At 52.3% G+C, this 24,932-nt stretch overlaps 1 protein-coding gene across 1 annotated transcript in view; it reads right to left on the bottom strand.

Moving 5' to 3' along the window:
- Positions 1-24,932, bottom strand: part of COL22A1 (collagen type XXII alpha 1 chain) — a 236,072-nt gene that overhangs the window by 58,981 nt on the left and 152,159 nt on the right. The window contains exons 37-43 of the mRNA XM_082720691.1: positions 24,370-24,423; positions 21,579-21,683; positions 20,386-20,430; positions 13,564-13,641; positions 6,178-6,213; positions 4,773-4,826; positions 3,303-3,347 (exon numbers count right to left, since the gene is read on the bottom strand). Coding sequence (XP_082576817.1) covers positions 3,303-3,347; positions 4,773-4,826; positions 6,178-6,213; positions 13,564-13,641; positions 20,386-20,430; positions 21,579-21,683; positions 24,370-24,423 — 417 coding nt within the window. The remainder of the gene's footprint in view (positions 1-3,302; positions 3,348-4,772; positions 4,827-6,177; positions 6,214-13,563; positions 13,642-20,385; positions 20,431-21,578; positions 21,684-24,369; positions 24,424-24,932) is intronic.

Raw genomic sequence — 24,932 nt, 5'->3', positions numbered from 1 at the left:
GCTGATTTCTTCTGATTAAGTTTGCATTCCGGCTTATGAATTATGGATTGAATCTAGCATCTTGGGGATGCTGAAACCAACACAATTTTCCTGGCTCCCAAACCCCCCCAGGGCTTCTGCCACACCTTACGGCTAAGCAAAGCCATGCAACCTTAGCATCATGTTAGGAAAACCTCCACAGTGATTGCACGTGTGTGCATTTTCCTGCAGCTTCTGTGCACGGGGCCTCTCATTGACCCTCTGAGCTAGGACACAAGTGGACCCCCAAGATTGGCGCTGGCAGACTCGATCTGGTGCTGCCTATGGGTGTCAGCCCCGTAGGCGGAGCTCACTCTTCGTACACTTGCTCCAGCCGAAGCCCAGACCCCCCACCGGCTCTGAGCGAGACCCCCTGGAGGAAGGCCAACCTCTGCAATATTGTTTATTGAAACTTTAATTTAAAAGCAGAAGGAGGTTTTATCCTGAAGCCTTATGTTCTTCCCTGGGAAGTTAATAACCGTGGAGGATCTGTATTCCTCAAACCGGGCCACGTTCAAGCTGCTGGCGCTGTATTAGCTGGGATGTCTCTGTGCTGTTCTGGGAGCCTCCTGTGGAGCCCAGGGCAGCCCCACTAGACCACAGGGCCGGGAGCACTCACGGAGGCAGAGAGAACCCGGAGGGGAAGTCCAGCCTAGGTCTAATGTGGCCTCGGGGAAGAGTTTCGTGAATGTGTCATTGTGACCCACTTCCCTAAACCTCACAGGGTAGGTGGCATGAGAAGGCACAGGATACCCGGAAGGGGTCTGTGGCCAGCAGTGCCTGCAGGGGATGGGGGGGCACCGGCTGCTTAGCCACCTGCCATGCTGGGCCCTGGGGAGCAGCTCACACGGGCCGATCAGTTCAGGCACGATGGATGGCGGCTGGAAGAACAAAGGGTGGCAAGCGCGGAGGCTGCATGAGCCAGTCCGTGCCCTCCCGGGGCCCCGCCCGCCCTCCCGGGTACCGCTCCGACAGCTGCCCAGGACCCTCGCTGGAAAGGCGGGGGCTGACTCAGGGGGAGGCAATAGACTCTTGACTCAAGGTGGGACAGTGCCGTGCTGTTCACAGACCCGGCAGCCCCTCTGGGGTCAGCTGAGTCTGCCTTTCCCCAGCCTCCAGACTCCAGGGGCTCAATTCTCAACAGGGATGCCCAGCACGGGAATTCTGCGGGAGCAGCACTGGGGAAACCCTCCAGGTCCTGCTCTCTATCCCAAGCATCGGGGACTGTGGGAGACAGGCTGAAGTCAGCTGGCTGGGGGTGTCCAAACCCGCTCACTGCAGAGGAGGTCTGGCCCTGCCGGCTCCTGACGGGTCACCCCTCAGCCCTCGGACACTCCGCCTGACGAGGCTTGAATGAGTGTCCATCACTTGCAACACGTCACGTTCCCCCTACCACCCTGCCAGCACCTACCCTGCTCTCTCAGGCATGCCGTCCCAGAAATGGCTGGGGAGTGAACTGTCCCCACAAGTCCCCTGGGGTAGGGGTGGAAGCTCTGGGCCTGGTCTCCCAGGGGCTCTGCCTGTGCATCTTCCTGGGCCAACTGCCACCTGTGTCCTCCCTCTGGAACCAGCTGTTACCATGCGTGGAACAGAGTTCCTGAGTTCTGAGCTCTGATGGTCTTCCCTCCCGGGGAGTCCTCTCAGTGAATCACTCAGCCTGCAGGTGTTTTGGGGCCCCTGAAAAATGCCTCCTCTGACCCGCATGAGCAGAGACACCCTGAGACCCACCGGGCTGTACTTGGAACCATTTGTGGGCAGCGTTCCATGAATTTAATGGTGATCAGAAACACACCTATCTCGTCTCCTCCTGCCCTTCCTCCTCTTCCTTCCTCCTCCCTCTCTCCTTCCAGATTCTGCAGGTAACCCACTGTGGGACACTCACCATTGTCCACATTGTCAGTGGACTGTGCTGATTTCTCTTTGCAGAGAGCTGTCAAGATCTAGGCCTGGCCGAGGTCATTTGAAGCCCCGCTTAGCCTCTGGTCTGAACCTCGCTCTCCCCTACTGCACCAGGGTCCTGCACGGGGCTAAGGATACGGCTTCCACGGGCCTCTCTGTCTGTTGCTGCAGAGCTGGCTTCCCGGGGAGGAGGAGGTCAGTGAGCGGTCCCTAACCTGTCATCTGACCTTCCACTCGTCCCACGGGTAGGTCCTCCAGGACCCTTCCAAACAGACCAGGGTCCCCACCCAGGTCTCTGCTGGGCCCAGCAACCAGAGGAGGGTGCGACCCCTGTCGACGCCCGGGGGTCTCTGCCTCGGACATGTGTGGGTCGGGCAGCGGGCCAGGCCTGCAGGGGAGACTCTGACCATCAGGTGCGGAGGTGAAGCTTCTGCCAGGTGAGCATCTTGGCCTCAGAGCCTGACTTACGGTCAGTCCTGCTGAGGCCTCAGAGTGCCCAGCCCTGACGCCACCAGCTCTTCCCTCCCAGACAAACGTCCTTCAGTGCGGACTGGCTTCTCCCAGGTCAGCGCTGCTGCCCGGCCAGACGGCGCATCCTCACCGTTCTTTTCCTAGAGCCCCGTCCCTCCCACTGTGGCCTGGTCACTTCGTCAAGACTTGGGCAGTCTCTGGCAACAGGAAGTCAATCAGGGGGGCTCAACATGTTCCTGCGGGAGCCCAGAGGAGCCTCAGGCTAGACCACCAAGGAGTGAGTGCTCAGCACCAGCCCCTCCCTGGCACCCCCAGTTTCCACAGTTCCCCCAGGAGAGGAGAAAGTTTCCGCCACTGTGGGAAGGGGGTGACTGGGCAGGGCAGACATCCCTGGACATCCCCGGACTGGGGCAGGAAACGGGCTAGTTAGGAGTCTGGGGTGCACGCTGGGGTCCGTTTGCTCACCCGCAGCCCTGCTCCCTACTCTTCCCTGTCCTGTTCCATGTCGGGGAGGTCTCACCCTAGGAGCGTGCCGTGGGGCTCACTGCCTGCACGCCCTGGCTGAGGTGGGCGAGGAGAGACCCCATCAGGAAACTGGAGTTGGGGAGACCCTGCTCCGTGCCTCCGGCCCAGCTCTCGGGCAATGGCCACAACCCCAGCCACATACCACACCCACGACCCCAGCCCCTCCTGGAGCCCTACCCCACCCTCTCACTTGGCACTGGAAACAGGTTATGGTCCTGCTGGCCTCCCACTGTGGCTTATCTTGGGGCCCCCCAGCATCCCAGGTCAGCCCCGCCCGCGGCTCTGTAACAAGTCCCTCTTCCAGCCTCTCGGACCATCTGATTGTGCTTTATTCTCACGGGAGCCCTGACTGAGAGTTACTATTCATCCGGAACCGTGAGTTGACATACTGGCTTGCCAGGAGGCCCTCTTTCTCCTGGATTTCCTGGTACGCCCTAAGAGAAGAGAAACAGGAGAGGTTAACTGTGCTAATAAGCACATCATCACCGGCCACTCTGCCCACGCCGACCCCCAACTTCTGTGTCTGCCACGCGTAACTGGGTGGGGAAAAAATTCACCCAAACGTGAAGACTGGTACCAATAAAAAAGCCTGCTTTCCGGTCTCAGCTGGAAAGCAGCTGCACTCAAGTCTTCCCGGAAAATATTCTACTGTGGCAAATATTTAGAATAAGCCGAAATTCTGACCCCACCTGCAAAACTGAAAATGAGGCAGCTCACAGAGTGCACACCTGTGCGCGTACACACACACCCCTATCTTTAATTTCTCCATCCTTCTCCAAACACAGGGGGAAGGACAAGCTCTGGAAGGAGGGGGGCTTATGAAAATGTCGCACTGAGGGGCGCCTGGGGGGCTCCGTGGGTTAAGCCTCTGCCTTCGGCTCAGGTCATGATCTCAGGGTCCTGGGATCGAGTCCCGCATCGGGCTCTCTGCTCGGCGGGGAGCCTGCTTCCCTCTCTCTCTGCCTGCTGCTCTGCCTGCTTCTGATCTGTCTGTCAAATAAATTAAAAAAAAAAAAAAAAAAAAAAAGACTGTGGCACTGAGAGTGGGGCGGGGGAATGAGAAAAGGCGGATGGGCTCCAGAGGGTAACTTTCTCCTCCGCAGGAGAACCAAGGAAGGGAAGGGGAGGGTGCTGTGTCATCCCTGCCTCTAGTGAGCTGAAGCTTCAGATGGAGATATGTGTGTCTAAGAAGAACTACTGCTACTTGTCATCAGAAAGCTGTGCCTCATAGAAGGTCATCGCGGCCATCCCTCCACTGGGGCAGAATATACAGTGCGCGACACCCGTGAACCTGGCGCGCAGCCAGGCATCAGGGACCTCGAGATGCCTCAGCCACATGGTGCTATCTTCGTGGAGCTCAGCTCTCTCTAAGCAGACGCAGAAGCCTGGCAGGAGGTAAGAGATGACTGCCACTGTCCCCATGTGGGAACGGACGCAATCCTCAGGGAGCATCAGGTCAGTCTGAGATTCCCATGAAGGGGGAAAGCCCTTGCAGGGAAGGGTCAGGAACAAGTCTGTGGACAGCAAGTCCACATCACCGGCTCTGAGCAGGAACGACCCGCTAAGGATGTAAGGAAATCCACCAAGCCAAGTGGGAGGCGTAGTCGGGGATGCCTGGGAGCTAACGAGGTCTGGAAGCGAAACACAAAAGCATGAGGAGGGAAACTAGACTGAACAAAATCGTAGCTCCCGGGCAAGACAAGAGTAAAATCTAAAAATGGAAGGGGGCAGGGATGAGTGGAGGAGGACTGCTCCTCGGGGGGTTTCCTGGTCAAGGGCGGCTAGGAGGTGGGGGAGGTGGGCTTCTAGAAGATTCTAGAAGAACCTCAGCTGAGCAGAGACTGCTGTTCTGTACTCACATCCTGGCCGGCGGGTCCCTGGGGGCCGGGAAATCCAGGTAAGCCTCGGGATCCCTGAGGGAAAGAGAACACAGACACTTGCCATCAGTTTAAGCAAAATTAGATCCCTCCCTCCTTCCTTGGCACTAGTTGGTTCTCGTTGTACAAATGGCCTGTTACTATGAGGAATCTGATATAATAATGTGTGTGCCCAGATTCTCCGCTCAGCGCTTACTCATTTCGCCCACGCTTGTCGAGGTGGGCATTACACACACACACACACACACACACACACACACACAAAGATCATTCTGGAACACCTTGACTCTGAGCCCTCCTGCCCAGGCCCCATGTGGGGGCTCCTTCCTGGAGCAGAAGGGTCGGCTCCGGCAGTGAGCACGCCGTGGTTCACCCCTGCACGTCTGGTGGCTGGCTCAGCCCGGTGCCCGGTGCTCAGAGGACAGCTATGATTTTTCATTACAGTATCACGCCCGTTCTGTTGAAACGTTCTGAACAGTACTGGGAATCCTCACGCATGTCTTTTTCACTGTGGATCCTGCTTCTTATGGGAATCTTCCTGAAGTGGACGTGCAGGTGGGAATCAGCACTTTGTGATGGCAGGAGCTGGGGCGGTGCTAACCCGGCCACTCTGAGACCTCCCAGATGTCCCCTCCACCCTCCAGAGGAGCCCCATCCCCCGTGACCCGCACCCTACTGCTATGCTACAGTAACTCGCTCTGAAGTCAGATGCCTCTCCATGAACTCTTCTGGGCCTCCTACTCTATAAAAACGGGTATACAAACGCATTTTCTTAGTTCGGAAATTATTAGAGTGCTCAGAATTTTACATATAAGGTATGTCATCACAGGTGCTAGCCTGCAGCTGATCTGCGCATAGAAATCCACGTTCACTGCTGAACGCATACACTGTGCTTGTCAGCATCCGTGGCTTCTCCTAAGAACCATGGCTCCTGAGCCCTCCCGTTGCTTCCCAGCACTGAGCCTTCAGGACCACCACGATGGCCCAGGGGTCTAATCAGGCTCGCTTTCCAGATTTAGAGAGATCCCTCCCTTGATCCGGACAAAGGCTGGGGCTAGTGAAGCCAGGATTCAAAATGCGTTCTGCTGGTAATTAGAGTCATCAAACCACACTGTCCTGGAACATGGACATGCCCAATAGGAAAGCCCATCTCGGTCTGCCCAGCTACAGCATGGGCACGCTGGATTAGATGACCACCCAGGCCCTTCCTACTGTCATTCTGGAGACGGATGATATATATCCTAGAGAGTCTGCGCTGTTTCATGCTAGGGATTTGCAGAAACCTCGTGAGTTTGCCTCCCCACCCCCTAACCCCCGCTTTAAAACTGCTTTCATTAGAACAGAACTTCCCCATTAAGCCCAACCCTTCATTTTACTCATACTGTACCGGCGGCCCTTTGTCTCCTGGTGGTCCAGAAGGGCCCTGAGAAACAAACAAACAAACAAAGCGTTAAATAAGTCGAGTCAGAATGAAACGTTTCTTTAAACATGCTGTCGTGTTCATTTGTAAGGCAGGACTTTAACTGTCCTTGGAGGGGCAGCTGACTCCCCCAAACTTCCAGCCAGTCACACCTGCTCAACCTACCCAGGAGATTTGCCCAGGCAGGTCTCCCTGGAGCTTTCTCCATCTGTCCCCAAACAGGTGCTGCCCTATCCTGGCACCCACTTGGTTCCTGATGCCGGAGCTCCTCTCTAGTTCCTAGCTCTGGTGCAGGGTGGGACCCCGCAGCCCAGAATCTTCAGGTGGTGCCTCCCTCCTGCTTGGGACAGGCTGGGGACACACTCAAGGCCAGGCTTCCCCCAGCATGGCCTGCTTTGGCTGATACCACAATTATGACTCCCAACTCCTAAAAGGGGGTCTCCCTGTCTCTCTCTGTTACACACACACACACACTCACACACACACACACAAGTTCTCAACTTAGAATCTGGCTTCTAGATATTGCATCGAAGATGTGGCCACGGACTAAATCATGAGTGTATGGTTTCGGTCCTGCTGTGAGCGGAATGCCCCCTTGCCCCGAGTCTGCCCTATGCTCCACTTCGGCATGGTTGATTCTCCCCTTCTACCTCAACACATTCTGGTCACACTTTGGTTCTCAGCTGAGATGGCCCCAGCTTTGAAAGCCTTCCCTGGTTCCTCCCAGGATACCCATTAGAAACGGTCCCCTAACCCCGCCATGCACCCCACCCAGGACGCAGTGCCCAAGACTGTCATCCCTTCACAGCCATCTGTTCTGTCCCACTGAACGACGACACGTGTGTGGTCAGGTGGGCACTAAGCCCTTTGCTCAGCACTGTCTTCAGCACCTAGCCCAGCACCCCATGGCAGCCAGGACACCATAGAGCACCGGAAATGGCACTCCATCAGAATTAACATTTTAGAGCATGAGAACTTGGGAATCAGGTATCAGCACCCTTCATTTTCACTGATGACCAGAGTGAGGTCAGAGGAGACTGGGACCTGCCCCAGCTCCCCCAGGAGTCACTCAACAGTGGAGTTAGCCCACCTCCTGCTCAGTGGAGCATACCCTGTGTCTCCCTGCAGCAGAGCCCAGGAGAACTGCTCCAGACGTTCCCAAGAGGAAGAAAGAGCTCACACAAATGTACCAGTTTCTGGCAGTATAACAAGCCAGGTCATCGCAAAGCCCACCTCCTAGATACATCTCAGGACGGACTGATAAAACCAAGGAAGCCACATTTTAAGAGCACAGCTGAGCACTTGAACAAAGGAGGGGAAGTCTCCAGAGCCCTGAAGGCAAGCAGGTAAGTCAGGCAACCAGTCAGGGAAGACTAGAGACTCACTTCCAACTGGGATCTATTTGACCCAGCATTACTTCTCAGGGGCTCCATCCAGGTGGAAGTCAACAGCATATACACACACCTGACGTTTGCTGCTTTCAAAGCTGCTCCCCATTGAGACCACACTCATGCCTCAAGCAAAGGACCTAAGGACAACTGATGACTGGGGAGGGGAATGCTGCAAGGTCACTTCAAAGGCACCCTTGGTTCCAGATGAAATGCCATGATCACACCATGATCATGACCTCAAGCACTTAACTCGGTCATTCGATCGAGGCCCAGAGTCCTGCCTTACATCATCTACTATAAAATCCACATGAAACATGGATTCTGTTGTCAAAAAGGCATCCGTTTCACATCTCAGCCTTATCAAGTGTTAGCTGCTGGACCCTGAGGGAGTCGCTTGGTCTCTCCGAGCTTCCGTCTCCTCCAATGGAGTACAAAGCTAGCCGGCCACCTTGCGCTGAGTGATCGGAAGTCAGAAAGTTGTTCTAAGGAGAGAGCCAGGCAGCGCAGTGCCCAGCCCATCCCCACTACTATTCTGGCAATACACGTTTCACAAATACCAAAGTGTTGGGGTGCCTGGGAGGCTCAGTCAGTGAAGCGTCTGTCTTGGGCTGAGGTCATGATCTCAGGGCCCTGGGATGGAGCCCTGTATCGGGCTCCCTGCTCAGCGAGAAGTTTGTCGCTCCCCCTCCCCCTACTTCCCCACTCATGCTCTCTGCTCTCTCTCAAGCAAATAAACACATCATCTTCAAAAAGAAAAAAAGAAATATCAAAGTGTTGAGGAGGAAGATTGTACAATGACATTTCTAAATCTGAAGTCTAAACAAGTCAGCACTCACCACACCCTCTTCTCTAAGATTATGCTCTCTCATATGTTTGCTCAAGAGCGACTTCACCCCAAAGCACAGATCTTGGCCTTTGATACCATTTTCCACCAGAAGGAAACAGAGCTCCGCGGAGAAATGACGGCTTGCAGATCGGGACAAGACAGGGACACAAATCCAGCTCCGTACGCCTTTCCAGAGAGCAAGGATGCTATCAAAGATTTCTAGGCTTGTGTCAAAGGCACTCAGGGTCAACGGGATAAGCCCCTACTGGCCCCAGCCGAGACAAAGGGACGTCAAAGGGAAACACAACCAGACTATAAGGAAACACATCAAATGTGCTTGAATCCAGGAGTTCAAAATTACTGATGGAAAACAAAAGACCGAGTTAACCATCTTCGCGAGATGCAAAAGAATCGAGTTGTTATGAGACAATAATTGAAAGGAAAGACTGGAACATCCGTTCCTATCCTGCCTCCCACATCAACTGTACCACTGGGCATGTCTATTGCAACTGAGGGACCTCTCCTGCCTCTAGAAGTATTCTAGCAGATAGATAAAAAAGAACTGGTAGGACAAGGAAGGCGTCAATTTGCAAACCTTGATGTGCTAATTGATCTAAGCACTGGACATCAAAGAGTGTGAACATCACAAGGAGAGAGACCACCAGACCCCAGTGCCTCCTAAAGGAAGCGCACACTCCCTGTGAAGTCTTGCCAGCAACATCAAGCCTGAATCTGATCAAGGCTCGAGGCACAATCACGGATGTGCAGGAAACGCGGGACAGCGCGATGTGTTAAACAATTAAATTAACAAACTCCAGACTTTGTCTCTGGAAAAGACTCCTGAGCACGAACTCATCAGTATCTCTGCCCCGCCGAGAGCCTGTCGGAATGTGTGTGTGTGTGGGGGGGGGGGGCTAGCTCGGTCACATCCCAAGTGTCCCTCAGGCAAGTGGCGTCCCCCTCTCCATCTCATTTGGAACCTGAAAAGGAGAAAGGAACCCGCGGGTGTGGACGCCCTGCTCGCTGCTGCCCCCCGCAGGCCGACCGGCATACTGTGGGATGCTTTAACTTTCCGCAGCTTTCATCTCTAGTCTAATTACTCCCTCCAGGATGGGGAGTTCAAAAAACACCTCTGTTAGGACCCTGACACATTTTACTGCACATCATCAGCTCATGCTTCCTTCTTCCATCAGGCTGTCAATCTGACAGCAAGGCAGTCCTGTCCGATGTGTGTCTCTGCCTACTTCTCCAAGGGAGGCATCAGGACTAGAGAGAGAGTCCAGGCAGGGGGAGGAAAGGCGGGATCCCAAGATGCAAGGCAGGGCGCCGGATGTTATTACCGATATTACCGTGTCGTCACCTCCCAACATCCCTGTTGCAGCAGCAGAAATTGTTGGTACTCGACCCATGAAGAAGCTCATAGAACCGGAAGGTCCGAGTTTCAGGGAGCCCAGCTGTCGGTGGGAATCCCACTCTGGCTGGCCTTGAGCTCCTGGGTGCAGGGAGATTCACAGCATTTTGATCTGCCCTCAGGCCTAGGCTGGATCATTTCTAAGCATTTAACACCTGGCTAAAGCAGATCACAAACAACCTGGAGATTAAAGGGATAAGAGGCCAACACTCCCCACCACTGCTTCCCCATCTGCGCCCCTGTCCAGTGAAGGCACACAGGTTGGCGGGGAAAGCCAGGGCTCCCTTCCAGGCGGTCGGCGCTGCTCCTGGATGCCAAAGGCCCCAGAGTATCACGCTCCAGGAGGAAGGACGTGAGGAGTAACTTTTAGGCTGATCCATCCTTAATGGAAATGAATAACCCTGCTCAGCCTGCCGAAGCCACAGGCGAAGAGAACTGGCTTGGGGGGATGGGATGTGGGAAGCGATGTGCATCCTGCCCTGGACCAGCTGTGTGACATCGGCCAAGTCACTCTGCCTTGTGAAGCTCAGACTGTTTCCTGGGAAAACAGTGACATAGGAGACACGGTCAGTGCCCGTCTCTAAATGCCCTGAACACACAGGAACCTGGCAGCATCCTGGGCTTTCCGTTGCCACAGGACCACCCTTGGCCCAAGGACAGGACAGGCAGGGAGCTTCTGGGAGTCGCCTTCACCCACTGGCCAATAGGAATGGGCACACAAACACCCCTGCCTCAGCCCCCGCCCCCCCCGTCAGACCACAGCTCCGCGTGTGCCCACGCCTCCTGGGCTATCTGTGGAGGGGAGCCCTGGTTGTCTACTGCGGAAGCCTGCTCATGAACACGCCTTCTCTTGCTTCCCCTCCTTTCCCCACAACACAATGCCCTAAGTGGTGATTTCTGGAGCATTTCCCAAATAAACTCCTGGCCCTTGCACCCTGTTCTCAACAGAGGTTTCTGCAGAATCCAGCCTTCAGCTGGTGGTTCGGCAACTTCCGGGGGACTCCGGGAGGTGGTGAGTGGGGCGTCCGTGCTTCTACCCCTGGCTCCCGGCCAGACACACGCCACTCATGGCCACGTTCCCATGAAGGGACAGTGGTGTCCCCGGCAGACCCACATCCCTGGCATCACCCCTTCCTCCCCTCCTCTGACTCTCAGGGCATCCCTGCATTCTCTGTGCAGAATCCCAGGACAACAGGAGCCTAGGCAAAAGGCCAAAGACAAGATTTATGAAAACTCTGTAAGGTTGTGTCCACCACAGAAGCTCATAATAAGTTGAAGTGGAGGACAGACAATACCAGGCTGATTTACAGCTCCTGGGGTGCAGCCAGCCAATTACTTTTCAGGTGGAATCGCTTAGGCACGAACATATTTCATGCTGATTTCAGGCAGCTCTGAACCTGGAGCGGGGATGGAGAGCATCCAACTCTGCCCACTGGCTTTCTGACTCAGGGCTTGACACCATGAGTCCTTAGGGAGCAGACAGGGACCTCCAGAGCCCAACTGAGGGACAGTGGGGCCTACAAACAGCTCAAAGCTTCCCTTGCAAAAAGTCTTCTAGTCTACGGGTCATTCCTTCAGGAAGCAGAATCCTCACTCCAGCAGATTCAGGAGAGGAGGAGAATTTCAGCAAAACTCTCCCCATGAGAAGGGGTCTGAACTACTATGTTTCTTCACGGCAATTTTGGCCAGAGTGTTCCTTCCAGCTACCAACAAACTGAAAAAAATAGCTGACAAAGTTGATAGAAACATGTAGGGGGGACTGTGCTCCCTGAGAATTTCTTTTAAGAAAAACAAAGTAGCTCTAGACATTCCCGGGGGGATTCCATACACCTGTTCCATCCATGGCTTCTGGGGACATTTGGGAAGACAGGTGTCCCACTGCTAGGGTTGTGATAGAAGGGAAGAAGTCACTTCTGGTGGGGAGCCAGTGAGGCAGGATAGGGGCAGGGGGAGTGGGTGGGGATGCCCTGGAGATTTGGGGTACAGAGTGAGGTGCCCAAGACCAGTGCTGGGATGTCAGAGGACCACAGAGGGAAGGAAAGGAAGTTTCTGCTTGACAAGTGATATTATGGGGAAGAATCCACATTTCCCCTTCAAAGTATCTGAGAGACAAATGGAGAGCGGGGTTCCTTTCATTGTTTTCGACTATGGTCTGCACTTCTTGAATGCAAAACCAAGCCGAGACTGGGGCCATGTGCTACTCTGGTCCATGCCGGGTTCATGGCCCAGAGTTAGACCGCAGAGTTAGACCGCACTTCTGGGTTAAGCAATGCTAATCCGGGTAGCATGGATATTATGAGGCTTAGCATTAGAAAAGGACTGGGTATTTGAGCTTCTTTTAAATAATAGTAAGACAGTGCTACAGACTGAATGTCTGCATCTCCTCCAGACTCTTATATTGAACCCCAAACCCCCTTGTGATGGTATTTGGAAATGGGGGCTTCCAGAGGTGACTAGGTAATGGGAGTAGAACCCTCATGACTACAATTAGTGTCTTTACAGGGACCCCAGAGGTCCTCTCTTTACAAGACCCTCTTTTTACAAAGACTCTCTCTTTACAAGAGACCCCAGAGGGGTACCTGCGTGTTTCAGTTGGTTAATTGGCGAACTCTTGATTTAGGCTCAGGTCATGGTCTCAGGGTCTTGGGATTAATTTTAATCCCTGTGTTGGGCTCCATGCTGGGTGTGGAGCCTGCTTAGGATTCTCTCTCCCTTTGCCCTCTCTCTCTTAAAAAGAAAGAAAGGAAAGAAAAAAGTCAATACAATTTTAAGGTGCATTATTAACATACTGTGTGTCTTCAGCAAAGGACAGACCAAATCAGAAGATAAGTGACCAGGATGGAGAACAAGCCTTAAATTCTGAAGGCTATAACTCAGTAAAAGAGAGCAGGAGGTGTGCTTTTTTTGGTACAAAGGGAAGGATCAGAAGCAAGGGATAGAAGACACAGAAGACCATATTCCGATTCTCGATGAGAAAAAAAATTTCCAATAAATGTCTCTTCTCTATGGAAATAAGTGTCTAAATTTCAAAGCCAGATGTACTGGCTTTGAAAGGAGTATGTCTTCTTTTTCTAGAGATATTCAGGTGGAGGCTGGTTGAAAATAATATCTGTCTTCAACTTGGGTGGGGTCCCGGGCACCCCTGGTCCTTGCAATCTCTTATAATCCCCGGAATCACCACCTCTGAGAAGTCGGCAGACTCACTTCGGTCAGACTGGCGTGACTCGTTCATCACACTACCAACGGGAGGACCACACCACGAATTTCATTTTAGGGACTATATTAAAACCTTCCTTGATTCTATTTATGTCCTCACCTGATCCTAACTGGAGGCAGGGGGTCGTGGACTGCATTTGGCCTAAAGACACGAGAGCACATTATCTCTCCACATCACACCCCTTCCCCAGACAGTTCGGCTTCACTGCTATACCACAGATTTGCAAAAGTTTTCCCAGTGAATCATGTTTTCCCTTTTTAATTTTAATGAGTTTTGTGCTTTCTTCTTTCAATCAGACAAGTCTTGGTCCCCTCAAAAGCCTTATTCCTATTCGAAGTACACCAAGTTCTAGAACAAAGCCAGTGGACAGGTCTACACCCCCCGACTGACTTGAGGACCAGTGGCGCGCTCCTCAGTTAGAGTCCTTGCAGGCAGGCCCAGGGAGCCAGCAGGGAGTGGCAGTGTGGCTCTAGAGAGGGGAGGAAGTTCTGGAAGAATAAAGACTCACAGGAGGGCCAGCCACCCCGATGCCTGGGTCGCCACGGTTGCCAGGAGAGCCAGGAATCCCGGGTGCCCCTCGGTCCCCCTAGAGAGAAGAAAAATGAGATGATGAGGTCAGTTCTGGGCAGGACAGAGCCAGCACACAGAAGGAATTATGCCCCCTCCCACCGTCTTGCCTGCACTACCCATCAGCGTCTCTCCTGCCATGTGGACTCCGCATGTCCCCCCACGACCCCCAGGCAGCCCATCACCCACCCAGCCCACCGGCATGTGCATATCCAGCAATTCTCATCATGAACCGTTCAAAGCTTACCAGGCCCCAACCTTGATAATGCCTCCCAAAGTGGTTATAACGAGATGGCCCCTCCCATGTGACCATAGTTCCAAATTTTGCTGACCTTTCTCCAGACCTCATCATGCCCCCATCCTGACCTCGTCCCAGATTTGACTACGTACCTGTATTTCAGATCAGGTCCCAAATCGCCAATAATTTACCAATAATTTGCCAAGTACCTCTATTTCCCCAGCCTCTTCTCCAGGGCTGGGAGAGGCAAGAATGACTCAGCCATAACCATTTCCTTCGAGCACAGGGGTTGAGAGAGCATGGGTCTCAGTCCTGTCTTCAACACCCGCTCACAGTGGACTCAAGAAAGGGACAAGTTCCCCGAGCTTTAGTTTTACAAAGGTAGGTAGCCACAATGGCAGCCAGGTCAGAGACGGTGTGTTCATAAAACAAGGATACATGCTCTGAGTGCCGTCCTGACACAGCCTGGCCCGGCTCTCTCTGTCAGTTAGCCATTGTGGCTGTGGCCCTTCTCTTGCACCTGTCATTCTGGACTTTGATAGGAAGAGCATAAGGGAGGAATGTTTGCCATTTCCTGTAAAAGGAAGTTGAGACTGGATCATACCCTTTCATCCGCAATTTCAAAATCCTCAGCCGCCCAAAACAAGGGCTTGTCCTAACTCACTAGGATCTGAGGTGGACTATGGATAACCATCATTGACTCGGCTGTGTGTGGATGCTTACACGTTTCTGATGCATCAGTGTGAAAGAGTTTGATGAGGACACTGGCCCACACACTATAGTCAATGTTAGACCTGCAGTTTGCAAACTGCTACCTTTCTAATTCCAAAGTAAACCCGGCTCACAACACACAGGGACCAGAACCCACATCAGCTCTGTGTGAGAGACAGCGCACCTGTATGAGGGCAGCTGAACTCAGCCAAGCCTCACGTGCATCGGTGGCTGATCTTGTTCGAGCTATTTAATATCCCTTCAAAGAGTTAATGCCCGTGACAAATGAAAAGAGCTTCAGAAGGTTGCTGTGAAGAACCAGTGAGACACGCACAGCAATCTGATCTCAGGTGGAAATTGACATTGCTAGGCAACAGTTTGCTTATTAAAGTTTAGGTTTCTAAGCATGAAAAACATCTCATTAATCATCAGCTTAGCCGCTCACCATCATTTCAATCAGAAAACTTTACATCTGGGCCTTTAAGAAAAGTCATGTTTCTAAGATGATTCGTGTTCCTGCAGTAGGACTCTGGCCTGGATGAGTACCTAAGTCACGTACTTGCTCCACCAATGCTTGTTGTTTATTTCTTTCTAGCAGCGATAAGGGCTGCTGGCCCAAAAGATGCCCATTTCCAACACTCCATGCTGAGTTCTGAAGAGAAATCACGTCCATGGGAAGTGGGAAGGATGGGGCTTGGGACTCACAAAAGAGATCAACTAGACCCCAAATCTGTCTCTAGCCACAGCATTCCTGGCCGTTATCCTTCCAGAACCACTGTGGCCATGCTTCCTGGGAGCTGGGGCAGCCCTCTGCCTCACCCCTGCCCCTGTACATAGGCCCCTCCTGAAACTCTCTTTGAAACCCCAGCTGGTACATTGTGTTTCTTTAGGAAAATGGGCTGTGGCTCATTCTGCGAAATACAAGATGCTTGGGGCTGCTAGGAAATCTAATTTGTATGCAGGGGGAAGGCAGGAAGTCTAGAAATAAGACAAATACAGAGAAAAGTGTAATGAACAGAGGACGAACATGGTCCTCACGGTGCCAGTCACATGCACACTACACTAGTGAGAGGGACACGTGGGAAGATTCCAAAAAGGCAGTCAGGGTCCCTTTTTAGGACAATGTCCACCTGAACCTGTAACCCTGGGCAAGTCCCACAACCTCTCTGCTCCTGAAGACTTTCATCAATGAGAATGAAAGAGAACGTTCTACCAAACCATCAGGGATCTTATGAATACTCATTTCAAAGGGAAGACGCTATTTAACATGGAGTATTACAAGTATATTATTATCACTTTATTAGTGGAATTACAAGAGAGAAAACAAACCAAACACACATAAAGGCCAGATGAATCCATACCCTTTGGCATTTTAAAAATATTTAATACAGATTTCTTACCACTTTCTGTTTTAGCTGGGCTCCCCTCTTCCTTCCAAGGCTGCCTCATGAACACCAGCAAATGCTAACTACCACGAACTAGACCATGTCAACCGTCCATGTTCTAATATCCCAAACACCAACCCATCAAAGAAGACCACCTCAATCATTCAACTTCCAATACCCCACCTCTGCCTGTATTGTTCCCTGTTCTCCTCTAGATATTTGTGAAGATCTTCATTAATCTTAACACCTTGTTCTCCCGTTGTGTCTGTCTGACCATCTGACTTCAATGGGAGAATCTTAAAACTGGGAACCATCCATTCATTCATTTACCCATTAATTCAACAAGTATTTTTCAAGTACCTAGAATAAGTCAGACCCTATATTGGGTACATTATCAAGACACTTTTAATAAGCTTTATTTGTTTAAATAAATTCTGTGTTTGAGGGCAAATCAATTTTTTACAGAAGAGGAGGTGGGATAGAGCCAGGAGGGAACACTCAGCCCAGCCTGGAATCTGAGTCTCTGCTAGTTCTTTCCTGCAAGGTGGACAGGCCTGGCTCCCTTCCTGTGCTTATGGCCCATTGTGATGCTAACATTTTCCCAGAGAAACAACACTTCACAGCTTAATGGGTGGAGACTTTCAGCAAAGAGCCTCAAGAAAAGAGAAGAAGACCTTAATGCTCTGATTAGACTCAAGATAAAGAAAGAAATGGGCCCGCGAGCTAGGATCTGTGATACGAAGTCTAGAAAATATTTTGGCTGTAAGACATTCTGGGCCAGTCCAACAGCGTCCAGGGACAAAAGGTGAGTAAGCGTGGGTCAAGGAAGGAGACTATCATTTCCTTCTACATGAGCCCTTCAGGAGTTAAATATGCTTTGTTCATTTAAACAGAAAAGGACAGAGGGTATCAGACAGGTGAAACCCCTTGCTTCAAGTCATCTATTCTGTAGGTCGCTGAATATCCTAACCCCATTCCGTATGAAGGCAGAGACTGTTCATTTTGCTGGAAACAGGTGCCATGCAAGAAAAGGAAAGGTGTTGGGACACCTGGGTGGCTCAGTTGGTTAAGCAGCTGCCTTCGGCTCAGGTCATGATCCCAGCGTCCTGGGATTGAGTCCCACATCGGGCTCCTTGCTCGGCAGGGAGCCTGCTTCTCCCTCTGCCTCTGCCTGCCATTCTGTCTGCCTATGCTGGCTCTCTCCACCCCCCCCCCTCTCTGATAAATAAATAAAATCTTTAAAAAAAAAGAAAAAGAAAAGGAAAGGTGTCTGTAAGAATCTTCCTGCAGTTGTGAGTAATTAGGAAGTGGGGGTTGCCAATGAAAACCTTTATGTGGTTCGTATCCCAGCGGCTTCCCTTCAGCACCGTGGACAGCACCGTGGACAGCACCGTGGACAGCACCCGCGGGGAGGCAGGCTCTCTGGTTTCTCTGTCCCTCCCTCCTTCCAGCTCAAGAGCAGCCCACTCCTCAACCAAAGACCTCTTGAATTCAAACTTACCTTCCCAATCCCAATTAACTATGGACATCTTTACTTCTAAACCACATTCTAAATTACGAATGTATACGGTGTCAACGCCGGAATGGGTTATCTGTTTCCATGCCTCCCATATTAAAGAAGAGGAAATATTTGGCCAAAGGACACCATGACTAACCTCCCCTGGGTCACCTGAAGTTTGACACTAGTTGGTCAGTTGGGCCCCAGGTCGAGGCTCACTGCACTCCTGCCTCTAACATGCTTGCCAGGTCGAGGCTCACTGCACTCCTGCCTCTAACATGCTGCAACCCTAAAGCTGACTCCACAGGGTGATTTCATCATAAGGACAACTAATATTTATTAAGCATGAGCCTGGGACACCATGAGTTAGGCAACTATTTTTATTTGTATTATATCACTGATTTTCACCCCAAACTCAGCCTGGGAGCTGAATTTACTGAACTCATAAATAGTTATCACAGGGAAAGGGCATCTTAAGGCATTTCCAGTGCCCCTGTCTTCCTTTCTCTGAGAGGCTGGAGGCTCCCTGTAGAGGAGGAAAGAGAGAGCACAGGAGCACTGCTGATGACACATGGGGCTCACAGCATCACAGGGGGCCTCGGAGGCCAGCCTCGGGCTGGCAACGGAGCCACAAGGTCCTCTAGAGTGTTGATTCTGCCTCCCATTCCTCTCCACCATGCCCACTGCTCCAGGCATATGGGACAATTTTATATGCCACTAAATTCAAGACAAGTTGTTTCTGAGGGTTTGTTTTTTTTCCCCCCAGAAAATAGAAAGTTGCCATATATTTACTCAGATCTCTCTGAAACACTCCTGTTTCTTTTGATTATGACCATGAACAACAAAATCACTACCAGGGAGTCACATGAGTGACCATGACCTCAATCAGCACAAACTTAGGAGGCTTACAGAGGCCAGCTGCCTGAATAGGTGAAGAAACTGGAAGCAAGAAGTTTACTGCAGAAGCAGCCAGCTCTCCTGAAGCCTCAAACTTCTCATTCCGGCTCTTATTGTCAACGAGCCTTTTACATACAATCTTAAAAACCAACACCCTCTGTGGCTATGTTGTTGGGATCCCAAAGATACAGCTCTAGCATAAAAGCGGTAAACACTCCTACTATTAAGTGGATGGGGACAGGGTTTGGGATAAAGCGTCCTGTAATAGCAGCATCTATGGTTTCCAGACGTGCTGTATCCTGACTAGCGCAGCTGGGAGGGGTGGGAATGCGCCGCTGGAAAGTGCTGACTCGGCAAGTGGCTGGGGGGTGGCAGGCAAGGGCACTGAAGGCAGACAAGACGAATTTTTAAAATGTGTTTTCATAAATACACGCAAGTAGGCAAAAGTAATATAATGATACAACATTTGAATGCGATTTTGAATATGCATATTAAATTAAAGCAAAAAAATACAGAAGCATTCCAATGTAGATCATTGATGGACTGACACATGCTTACGTTCAAGCATCGGAGTTGATCAAATCACAGTTCGTGGGACGTGGGTGCGTCCACAGTACATGCTCATCTCAGAGCATAGTCCACTTCCTGCCTCAATGTCTCCTCCCCGGGTAGGACCCCTCTGGGAAGCTCCTTCCTCACTCCTTCCCCTTCTAATTGCTGCATACACTGTAAAATCAGGACAAACATCACCTCCTCCAAGAAGCCTTCCACCGTCAAACCAGGCTGGGCTGGGGAGGGTTCTCCAAGCTTTCTTGTGCCTCAAGCTTCCCTCTACCCTAGCACCTGCCTGCTTCTGCCTACTCGTTTATCTGCCTTTCCCTCCGATCCCTGAGCTGTGGGAGGGCTGGGAACATGTCCCATACATCACTGTTGGCCCAAGGCCCACTGCAAGAGCTGACACACGGCAGCCTAGTGGACGGGCCGCAGACGCAATCATAAATGCTCTCGCAGGTGATCAGAGCATAAATGAGTCAATGAGAGAACCACTCAGTATAAAGAAAACTTCACGGAAGTGTCCCTAGTCACTCAGGAAAGCTCTTCTAAAAACAGTCCCTCCTGGGGGTCCTGGGTGGCTCAGTCAGTTAAGTGTCTGCCTTTGGCTCAGGTCATGATCCCGGGGTCCTGGGATCCAGCCCCATGTCAAGCTTCCCGCTTAGCAGGGAGTCTGCTTCTCCCTCTCCCTCTGACCCTCCCCACTTTTCATGCATTCTCTCTCTCAAATGAGTAATTTATTTTTAATCTAAAAAATAAAAATAAAAAAAAAGCACAGTCCCTCCTGGGCCAAGTCAGCTTTTCTGAGTAATGGTTTTAAGTGAATTGAGGATGAGCTGGCAGATATTTACCAAAGCTTCCCGCTTTCACCCCGGGCACACAGCTAGCCCACAAACCCAGCTTCCCCTGCGTTCAGTGTCATGAGGTTGGGAGAAATGAATTACCACTTCCAGGTCTGGCCCACAGAGTCTGTCCACTGTCGTTCCCTCATTTTCCATTGTACACCAAGGACTCGTAGCAGACTCAGGTCCTACATGGCGGGAGAGTCACCGGGCCAAGGATCGTGGGTCTCTGAATGGCTGTGTGGGCCCAAGCTCCCCACCCATCACGACTCCCAGTAGGCTTACTGGGAATGACATGGAAAGGTTTAGTGTGTGAAGCGTCTAAAATTTGGGGATCATCTGTTACTACAATTAGATTAAAAACACAAAACTGCTTAGATCTATTGCTCTGCCAGTTGAAGACCAGTGTCTTCTGCAACTTCATTTGCCAGCAAGCATTTATTAGGCACCAACTGTATGGCAAGGACTTCAGTATCACCAGTATCAGGAGCCCTAGCGTCTTTAGCGAAGTGAGATGTGATAAACTACAGAACGGGGAAGTGGACTGAGGTGGGAGACGCACTTCACGATGAAACTGGGCCGGTCCCTTTGCCGGGCAACCCATGACAAGACATCACGACTTGCCTGGATACACACTCACCTTGATTCCTAGCGGCCCAGGTAATCCAGGTGGTCCACGCAGCCCCTGGGGAGATGATGGATGCAAACACAACCATGAGACCACGAACGAGCATTTACCCATCCACCACCAGCCAAGCTGTGTGCGCCCTACGCTGTGTGCCCGAGGGAGACGAGGGTCTCACCAGGGGCTGTTGTTTATGAAGGAAAGCCCAGTTTTTGAGCTACAAGTCAGTCACCTGTGTGTGAACTCTGCCTCAGCTGCCTACAGCCTCTGTGTCACCCTGAGCAAATCCCGGCCCCTCTCAGCTTGCTTTCCCACTTAAGGTCTTCTTCTACAGGTTCCCGCAAGTACGGGAGGGCCAGTCTTCAAAGGTGAGCTCATGGATTCCAAAGTCTGGTCTCTTTCCCATTTCCCATGATATCAAGACCTGACGGAACCAATGAGAAGAGTCTCCAACTTTAGGCTGAAGGGTTTTGCTTGATGCAAACATGTGGCCAGATTTTTAAAAAATCACAATTCTGCATTTGGATATATTGGCTGAAACCCAGAGTGAAGAAAGGGAGGGTCCAGTCTCTCGTGAGTTCACAGCCAAGTACTATGATTTTGGCAAGTGAACCTCATATTCCTCACCAATAATACGGGGTTGATAATACCACCTTGGTCTGAATTCTTGTTTCACTCCCAAATTTGTATGTTAAATCCTAAGGCCCAAGTGAAGGTATTAGGAGGGGAGGCTTTTGTGAATGGGATTCCTGTCCTTGTAAGGGAGAGCCCTCACCCGTCCATCATGTGAGGACACTGGGAAGTGGGCACTCTGGAACCGAAAACGAGGCCTTCCCCTGAACCTGACCATGTAGACATCCTGAACTTGGACTTCCGGACTCCATGACTGTGAGAACTAAGTTCTTGTTGTTTAGAGACACTAATTTATGGTATTTTGTTATGGTCACCTGAAGAGACTGAAAAAAGAAGTACTCACTTCTCAGGGCAGTTGTGGGAGTAAAGGAATGGTGCTGAGTGCCTGATAACCATAGTTAATGCATTAAACCCTCACTGAGTGCCACATTCGATGGATTTATGCTATTTCTCTCACTTAATACTTACGAGACCAGTCAGTCTCTCTCTCTCTCCCTCTCCCCCACCCCTTTCCTTTCCTTTTCTACTTCTAGCCTGGTCAAGTGGACACAGAAACTTCTGGACCGGACACTTACCGGCTCTCCATCCTTTCCCTGTCCAGGTGTCCCAGGAAGGCCAGGAGCGCCCGGATCCCCCCTGGGACCAGCTGGTCCTGAACGCCCTTCTTCACCTGCTGCGCCCTAGAAAGAAAAAAGGACAGTTTCCAGGACCAGGTGACATGCAGAAGGCAAGCTTCTTAATGGCTACCCGGCCTCTAGGGGGATGGTAGGCTTCTGGCAATAGTCTACGCTACATGACATATATGATAAGTTGGACCGGGTCCCCCGAATGTGGGTGCTGAAGTCCTAATCCCCCACACCTCCGCTGAGAAATAGGATCTTTGCGGGTGAAACTCGTTGTTAGGCTGAGGTCATGTGGAGGAGGGTGGCCGTTGATCCAGAATGACCAGCGTCCTTGTAAGAAGGGGAGATTTTGGACACAGGCAAGCACCGAGGGAAGACAGTGTGAAGACACGGGGTGGGGCAGCCATCAATAAACCGAGAGAGGGTTCTGGAAGGGCTGCTTCCCTCATGGCCCCCAGAGGAAGCAGCCCAGCTGACACTTGGGTTGAGGGCTTCCCGATGTGGTGAGAATGGCCAGGCAATGCATTTCTGGTTTAAGCTACACCACCAGTGATATTTGTCACAGCAGACTTGGCAAGCTGATACAAGGCAGAACTTGGGAATGGACAGGACATCAGTGCTTTATAGTCCAGTCGTCTACCCAGGGCAGGAAAGCATCGGGTGCATGCCTTGTGGGAGGTCCTCCCATTTCTGCTTGAATTCCTCCAAGAGCAAGGAGCTCACCACCTTGCTAGGCTTCATTCCTTTTCCGGGCAGCCCTGTTATACCCTGTTTCTTTACATTCGGCCAAGAGTGCCCTTTCTGAAACCGTCCAGACATGTGATACTCTGCCATGGAGTTCCGTGGACAGAATCTAACCCCTCTTCCCAGTGTGGGCCTCCAGCATCAGGAGCACAGCTCAGGGCTCTGAAGTAGGGAAAGAAGTAGGGAAAGAGCTTCTAGGACCTGGGGAGGGAGGGAGCTGGGCTTGGAGCCTCGTCTCAGCAAATGCTCACCATTTGGACCACAAAGTCTAGAGCTCCCTGTGGTAGCTCTGGCTTTGGGGCTTGGGAGGAATAACATGAGCCACAGGGGTTCCTCCTTCCGGGCAAGTCTCCCTGGGGCTGAGCTGAGACATGAATGACCACAGACATTCCTTGCTGGAAAGAAGGTGCGGTAAGGAGAAGGGTTGCCCAGCAAGGGCCCCTCTCTGGAGGCCTACGGCAGGATAGGCTTCCCAGAGCCTCAGACCAGCCACCCGACACTGGGAGGGACAGAACGAATGTGTCCTGGCAGCTGGGCTTCTGACCAGTTTGCAGAGCACCCTGGGTTCCCCTCCCCACGCAGCCCTGGGTCTGAGCTCTGCCCTGGCGCCTGCGAGCGAAGGAGAGGTGTCTGGCTCCCTCTAGCGGTGGATGAGCCAACAGCTCCCTGCTTGCCTCTTGGCTCTCCGCGGGACCTCCAGCATCTCGGTCACCCCCTTCTAAGGTCGTCAGTGCCCTACTTCCTGTGTGTCCAGAATAGAGCGCAATCGTCAGACGCGGTTTAATCCAGGCAGAGCAGATGGGCCGGGGTTATTTTTGCCCCTGGCTTCATCTGGCTGCTCTGCTCTTATTACTGTAATCTACGATGGCATTATCTTCTTTCAAAACAGAAATTAGCACCTGCACCACATAAGGGTTATTATTGGGCTTGTCCTCGACCAGCACGCCAAAAACCCCTCAAGATATGTCCTAGAGGCTGGCTGGTTGTTTCCCCCCGTGCCGCACCGTTTTCGTCTGAGACGCGTATTTTAAAACCCAGCCTCCCTGCCGAAATGCAAATGCACCATCTATTCTTGTTAAATTCTGCCAAAATAGAAAGGACAAAATGATCTCTCCTCGGAAAGGTTCTGGCTAAAGTGGACTTGAAAGGATTCCTGTCAGGACGCTGAGGCACTGGCACGTAACGGGGCGGCTGTGGACCATCGGCCAAGCAGAGGACGTCCAGGGCCGGGCCCCTGCTCACGGGGAGTGGCGGGGGCACGGGGCAGCGGATTTCCTCCCCGGCCCTGTGCTGAGCCCTCTGATGGGTCAGTTCTGCACAACTTGTCACCGACGTGTCATCATGTCCTCGTGTTACAGATGCGAAAGTCCCAGAGCACAGACGGCAGACATCTCTACCCCGGCACACTGATGTTTGCGGGGATTGTGGTGGGGGGGCCGCTGCCCTGCGAGTGTGGGATTGTTGGCAGAATCCCGGGTTCTACCCACTGGAGGCCCGTAGCAGGCCCTCAGCAATAAACCCCAGAGGTACTTTGTAAAATGCAGCTGAAACACGCTTTCGAAAGGCTGGGGACCTTCCTCTTTTGACTCTGGGGTGTTGGTGTCTCTGGGGACACCATGACTCTCTTCCTTCTAATAAATGAAACTCTTTCTCAAACTTGGGAAGGCTTCAGGGTGCACACAGAGGTGTGGGACAGATATGCTTGTGTACCGCATCGAGAGTAAGTGGGGTTTGGGGTCAGGCCCTGCTATGAAAGGTGGGGCAAGTCACGCCCTCCCCCAGAGCCTTCTGGAGCGCCCATCTGTTCCCTAGGGATCTGTCTGACTCGGGCCTGCTGGGAGCCTGCAAGAGGTAGCTGCACGGCCTTCTCTCTCCTCTACATAGAAAGCTCCCTCAGGCCCTGGTGTTCGAACCAGACCTAAGTGGCTTGGCTTCTGCCTCCAGGGTTTTTCAAGAAGCTGAGAACAGGTGTCACATGCTGACAATAGCCACGTCTTACCTTCTCTCCGCGCTCCCCATCTTTCCCAGGGGGCCCTCTGATGCCGGGGGAGCCCTGAAAAACAGGTTATGCTCATGGTAAAGTTCAAGACAGCCCATGGCCCCCAGACAAGGGTGAGCATACACCCTCATAGCCAAGGCTACACGTCTGTCCCTATGGGCTCCCCATCGCTGATTTAATTCCCCAGGATTTAGCCCTCTCCTCCCCGCCTCCCCATAGAGCCCCTCCCCATCTGCTCACTCGCCCCTGCACCAAGCCTGTGCTGCCTAGAGGTCTGCCCTCCCCGGGGCTCTGGCTCTCAGAAGGTAGGCACTGGCCTCCGCTGGACATGAGGGAGGATGAGGGTGACCTTGACGTTGCCTGCGGCTTGACTTGGAGCCCAGGCTTAAGTGCAAGTGGTCCAGAGACACCCCAGGAGGGAAACAAAGCAGGGAGATAGGGGAGGGCGGCAGACTGTACTCATGGGTGCAGCCGTACACTTGGGTGCAGCTGGAGCCCGTTTCTGAGCTAGTGCAGGACGCACCCTCCAGGCCCCCAGGGAAGGACCCAGGGGTTCACACAGC

This window comes from Mustela nivalis (genome assembly GCF_964662115.1).
Source record: "Mustela nivalis genome assembly, chromosome: 2".
Taxonomy (NCBI): domain Eukaryota; kingdom Metazoa; phylum Chordata; class Mammalia; order Carnivora; family Mustelidae; genus Mustela; species Mustela nivalis.
The sequence above is the reverse complement of the archived record's forward strand: the minus strand, read 5'-3'. Positions and strand labels throughout refer to the sequence as shown.